The 6268-nt window shown below is 37.5% G+C and overlaps 1 protein-coding gene across 7 annotated transcripts in view; it reads right to left on the bottom strand.

Moving 5' to 3' along the window:
* Positions 1-616, bottom strand: part of cacna2d1.L (calcium channel, voltage-dependent, alpha 2/delta subunit 1 L homeolog) — a 303885-nt gene extending 303269 nt beyond the window's left edge. For 3 of the 7 annotated variants that reach the window (XM_041586549.1, XM_041586548.1, XM_041586547.1), the window contains exon 1: positions 181-604. In XM_041586549.1, coding sequence (XP_041442483.1) covers positions 181-275 — 95 coding nt within the window. In that variant the 5' untranslated portion in view covers positions 276-604. Of the gene's footprint in view, positions 1-180 lie in introns of all 7 variants that reach the window. The other 4 variants (XM_041586546.1, XM_041586550.1, XM_018252695.2 and 1 more) reach the window with 4 other exon arrangements.
* Positions 617-6268: the final 5652 nt, after the last annotated feature.

A 6268-nucleotide genomic window follows, 5' to 3' on the forward strand; every position in this document is an offset into this window, starting at 1 on the left:
TAAAAGCCTACTATCACATATAAAATATATAAACACACACACATATACAGAGCTAGCCCTTTTGCAGAATTGTTACAGTTTGTTTCATTTGCTGGAAACCTTGTTGCACAGGCACTAGAAGGACCTTAAGTCCAGCCAGGGCAAGAGGTCATGATCATAGTGAGAAACTCTGGTACTCACGTTGATGCGGAGGGAAAGTATTCCTCAGATGAAGGGCATATCAGCAAGGACTGGAAAAGTGTGAGACTAAAGATTAGCAACCAGGAAGCAGCCATCTTCACTATCTAAAGGACAGATTCCTATCCAGAGCAGGAATAATGGAAAATAACAAACAGAAGCCTGTAGAGTACATGCAGCGCCAAGGACCCAGTGCTTGTTACTCTGGCAGTCAGATCTGATCAGCCGCCATCAGTGTTACTTTAGTAACAGATCTCACACTCTCCCTCTCTCCGCTTCCTTTTCTGATTTATTCCCCTGATGGCAGAGAGGGGAGGGAGAGATGGGGAAGTTGCAGGGAGGAGTAAGAGGAGGGAGGCTCCTGGATATTTTTTTTTCCTTCTGTTCCCTGCATTGATCAGAGGATGGAAAGTTAAAGAGCAGCATGTAGAGCTCACAGACAGCTGCCAGGAGACCACTCCTATGCTCTCCATATTAGGATATCATCAAGTGTCTGGATCAAACCCAGATCCACGCTGAAACCTGTACTATATCCTCACTCTAGACAGGGTGGGGGCCAAGGAGCTTTGGCACCCAAGGCAAAAGTGCCAATTTGTGCCCCCCCCAGCTAACCAGCTGACATGATAAGGGTGAGGCATGGCAAGGAACTGGTCTAGTGATAAACTGTTCTGATAATTATCTGCTGTGCATACTATAATAAACATAGTGTTTTGAACTACACCCCCCCTTTTTTCCAAAGTGGTTGCCTCTGATGCTTTCCCGTTAGCTCCAGCACTGGATCCTGCCAAATATCAGGTGTTCAGCAAAGTTCTCAAGATCAGTGTGAAATTAACGTTAAGGATCATATGGGATGTAGAACTGAGTAGCAGATTATGTCAGAATTAAATGGACAAAGAAATATAGCTAACCCCCATCCCCCTTATTTTAAGGATGATGAATTTTTAATGTAAATGACAATTGATTCTGACTGCAACTCCCATCATTCTCAGCCATCTGCTTAAAATAATTTCTCTACACTATAATCCCTTTTCACTACAATAAAAGCAAGTAATTTAAGTCACTATTTAACAGGACTAACACACACAGGAATGTAATTGGACTGAGGCCTTATGTGTGAATGTTGTGGCTGCACAGCTCATTCATCTATAATACATTGCATTCTATGAACGCTATATATCAATCTCCACAGCAGTGTTTTAAATGAAGCCTGAGGCTGAGGCAGAACTACACCTCTCAATGTCCTGCAGCAGTTCAGGAGCCACCCCTTCTCCCATTAGGCTGTAACACTGAAATGTATAAATATTTAGTGCAATGTATCTTCTTTGCAGAATATCCTTATTATGTTAAATACTATTTCCAGGAAAAAAAAGCTTATAAAATACATATTTTCTTCTTGTGAGTTTAAGATGATAGCTGAGAATGATGGGAGTTTTGGCTTGAATTGTATGTCATTAACATAACAAATCTACCCCTTAATAAAATAAACCTGTATGTGAGTGGCTGGATGTGATTTATAGACACACCATATCTGGGGGAGGGGAGATTGTAAGGTAAATGTCTTAGGATGGTAACTACAACCCCCATCATCATTACCATCTGCCTAACACCGTTTTAAAAACAGCTTATATTATAAACAGATTTTCACTGCAATGAGTAAATTTATTCTTGACGATCTTACAAACAGGCATTTTTTTAATGTTTATATGCATTTCATCATCAACATTTAGATTTCAACACCTGCAAGTTAGAAAACAAAAGCAAAGCTCTGATTGGTTGCTATTGGCAACATCACAGGTGATGTATGTCTTCTATGTCTCCAGCATAATACCCCAGACCAATCTGCTACCTTCAGTCCCCTCTATGTGCACTGACAGACATAAAATTGACCTGGCAGGGCACACACATTAGATTTCAGTGCAACAATGCATATTTCAGCAAGCCTTTACAGAATTTGTTGTATGTGTGCCCTAAGGGAGGGAAAGTGCTACATTTTTATCCGACAGTCGGATAAATGTAGTTCTTACCTGTGATTTCTCCTTTACTTCCTGTTTTCTTCAGAACATCCAACACGTCGCATGCGTTTCATTGCATGTGTTTCGTCGCATGGAGACGTGTCGGCTCGAGCCGCACCGTGGAGTTCCTCCCTAAGCCTAAGGCCCAGCAGACTCTAATGATAAGGTGCTCTGCATATTCACAAGGCTGATGGTTGAAGGTGATGGAAGTTCATAATAATAAAATAAATAATAATAATAACTCTCCTAAACTTTATCTGGAAGAATCAAGTTTCAGAACTGCGACCTTGATATTTGTTAATGATATGCCTCTTAAAGGGGTGGGTAACCTTTAATTTAACTTTTAGTATGTTATAAAATGGACAATTCTTAGCAATGTTTTAATTGGTCTTCATTTTTTTAAAATATGTTTTGAATTATTTGCCTTCTTCATCTGACTCTTTCCAGCTTTCAAATAGGGTTCACTGACTCCATCTAAAAAACAAACAAATAAAAGGCTATAGATTTAGGGGGATTATTTGCTAAAACTTGAATTTTTCTCATAATTTCAATAAAAAAAAACTCGACAATTTCCCATCCACGATTTTACCTATTTCATTAATAAAACAACTCAAAAAATTTGATTTGGGAAAAGTCACGATAAAATTGTGAAAAAACTTGAATCATACAAATTTACAATTTTTTGGGGTTATTGGCTGAAAACCTCAAATTTTTCAGTTTATCGTACGAAACCCAGCGTAGACCATGATAATTTCAAATTACAAAAGGGACTTCTGTCATTGACTTCTACAGGACCTCGACAGCTTTGAGATGGAGTATTTTCGGAATCAGACTAGCAGCCTTTTTTATTTGAAAATTAGAGTTTTCCCCTTTAAAAGCCCAACCAGAAAAAAATTTACTTTTAATAAATAACCCCTTAATGTTATTGCTACTTTTTATTACTCATCTATCTATTCAGTCTCCTATTTATATCAATGCATGGTTTCTAGGGTACTTTGGACCATAGCAACCAGATTGCAACAGGCTTACAGTGGCATTTAAAAAAAACCCAGAAAACTATTGTTTGCCCCAACTGTGGTGTGGTCTCTATTAGCCCGCATCTCTGGTGGGGGGGGGGGGCGATGTAGTGCTATAGGTCTGTGTACAGTATTCAGCAATCTAGCAACCATGTACTGATTTGAATAAAATACTGGAATATGAATAGGAGAAGGCCTGATTTGTGTAACCTGGAGGACAAATAAATAACAAGAACTGCAATATACCAGCCTGTCTGGGGATTTACTACACATGGGCTATCTATGAGACACCAGTTGGAAAATCCTATCCATGGCCTCTATGATATACTATAAATATAAATAAATATACTGTGTTATAGTATATGGGTCATGAGGGCTTTTAACAGGAGCAACACCCAAACTAACCCACCGTCATCATAGTCATTTATTTATATTACGCCAACAAGTTATCCAGCTTTACAATACTTTAAAAACAAACAGGGTATATAACAAAGCAATGGGAATGGAGGTCACTGCTCACTGGAGCTTACAATCTGAAATCATAGTAAGTACAGTACAATGATTGGTTATCTTGTCAGACAGTAAGGTTTCTCTCAGGCATCACAAGGGCTTTGCAATCCAATGTCTTTTAAAGACATATGCAGTTATCCACTGTTTGTCATCCTTAGCAATCTCAGGACAGCATTTATTAATGTACGCCAAATCCTACAACATAGTAGCCCTATTGCAGAGGTCGGGACTAGCTTCACAATCACTGATTACTTTTGTTTAGAAAAATTCATGATCTGTAAAATATGGTGGTACAAGTTTGTAAACCTCTAAGGTGCACACAGCTGCAGCTCATCTCAGTGGGTTCTGAAAATAAATATGAGCCACTTTTTATCAACCTTCATCAGAAAAATATATGTATCTTTTGAGACTGGTTCACCACAAATTGCACTAATAATTTGAATTAGGGATGGGTTGTTAAATAATTAAAAAATCAAGGGACATATATTTAGACACAAGCAGCTAGGCAATATCACAAAGAGGCACACCTGTATGTATTTCTTTTTTTCTGGCAACAAAACTAGTCCAGAGAAATCTGCACTTGGATTTCATCACATAGCCATGTCAGAATGTGTTGTTGACCTCTAAATCAATAACATTTAAATGCAGCCAAGGCAATACCACAGAAGCTACTCAGAGGTATATATGTGCATGGCAAGCTAGAATTTCTAGTGGGCTATGCCCTATAATAAGCAGAGAAAAACAGTATGCATAAGTTAACCTGCCAAAAGTAGTCAACATCAAGTTGTGAGGGTGGCTTGGCACTCTGGTACAACTGCTACAACAATGTATCATATACTAATTCATGCACCTTCATTTAATGGTGAAAAGCCTAACTTTATTTTTTTAGTGCAGGTCATGTGTGTGAATAAAAAAAAATACTCTGCTTGGCTTAGCTTGTACATTGTAATAAGCACAAATACATTGTACATAACACACTTGAGTTACACCATGGGTTATTGCCAAGCTGAAAATTTTCCCAGTGTTGCTGAAAGAAACTGGTTGCTCCTAAATCATTTACCCTGTGCTTATTAGGCTCATCCTAAGAACCAGACCATTAAAATGTCTGCTACTAAATACCTGTCTTAGTAATAGCATCTATTTTTAAGTCCAACTAAATTGATCCTTGTGATAGTGACTCTTTAATTATTTATTAATTTATGTTCCTAATACAAAAATAAAACCAACTGAAAAATTGTTAAGAATATGAGATTCTATAACCTACTAAATGTTAAAGGAAAACTATACCCTCAAAATGAATACTTAAGCAACAGACAAACAGCAAACAGTTTATATCAAATTAAGTGACATATTAAAGAATCTTATCAAACTGGTATATATATATTTAAGTAAATATTGCCCTTTTACCTCTCTTGCCTTGAACCACCATTTTGTGCTGGTCCCTGTGCTGCCTCAGAGATCACCTGACCAGAAATACTGCAGCTCTAACTGTAACAGGAAGAAGTGTGGAAGCAAAAGACACAACTCTGTCTGTTCACGTGACCTATCATGTATGGTTTGTTTGTTTGTGCGCACAGTGAATCGTATGATGCCAGGGGGCGGCCCTTGTTTTTTAAAATGACAATGTTCTATTTATGATTACCCAATAGCACATACTACTAAAAATGTATATTATTATGAAAAAAGTTTATTTACATGAAGCAGGGTTTTACACATGACCTACATTGTTGGAGGGGTATAGTTTTTCTGTAACTTACACATAATACCATAATACTTGTTTTAATAGGTTGGGGACCCTCTGTTGCATTTTGTAGGGTAGGGTAGTTCCCTGATGTTTTCCTTTACCTGATGTAACAAGAGAAAAGCCAGTGTGACCTTATATAACCCACAGCTTTTAGACCTATTGCATCAATACCATGCTATTAGTATTAATAGCATTATAATTGCTCTGCAGGAAATCATTCAACAAATGAACACAATAGACTGAATGTTAATCATCAAATTAGTGCTCCAACCAGAGAGTTTACCTCCCCCAATTGTCACCCTTACTGTACTTAGTTTTTCTTCCTTGTAATGAAGAGCAATAGCTTTTATTGGCAGAGAGTCTTCTGAATTCTATAACTTAATAGGACATTTTTGTATTTTTTTTGCAAAAATTTAAGACACGTTTGTTGTGGAAGTCACCTCCAAATTCTCCAGAATCTCCATTTTATTTCTTGCTGTGTGTCTTGACTGGATAGGGTCTAGTGCTCCTGCTGATACTGAGGATCATGGGGAGTAAGTTGTAACATTTTCCTCTTTGTGATGGAAATTCTGTTATACATATGAAATTGTTCATTGTTCACCTTCGAGTTAAATTTTATCATGATATAGAGAGTGATTTTCTGAGACAATTTGCAATTGGTCTTCATGTTTTATTATTTGTGTTTTTTTTAACTGTATAACTTTTGTTCAGCAGCTCTCCAGTTTGGAATTTCAGTAGCTATCTGGTGGTTAGGGTCTAAATTACCTTAGAGATCAGACAGTGCTTTAAATGAGAGACTGGTATATGAA

This window comes from Xenopus laevis, chromosome 3L, assembly GCF_017654675.1.
Source record: "Xenopus laevis strain J_2021 chromosome 3L, Xenopus_laevis_v10.1, whole genome shotgun sequence".
Classification (NCBI taxonomy): domain Eukaryota; kingdom Metazoa; phylum Chordata; class Amphibia; order Anura; family Pipidae; genus Xenopus; species Xenopus laevis.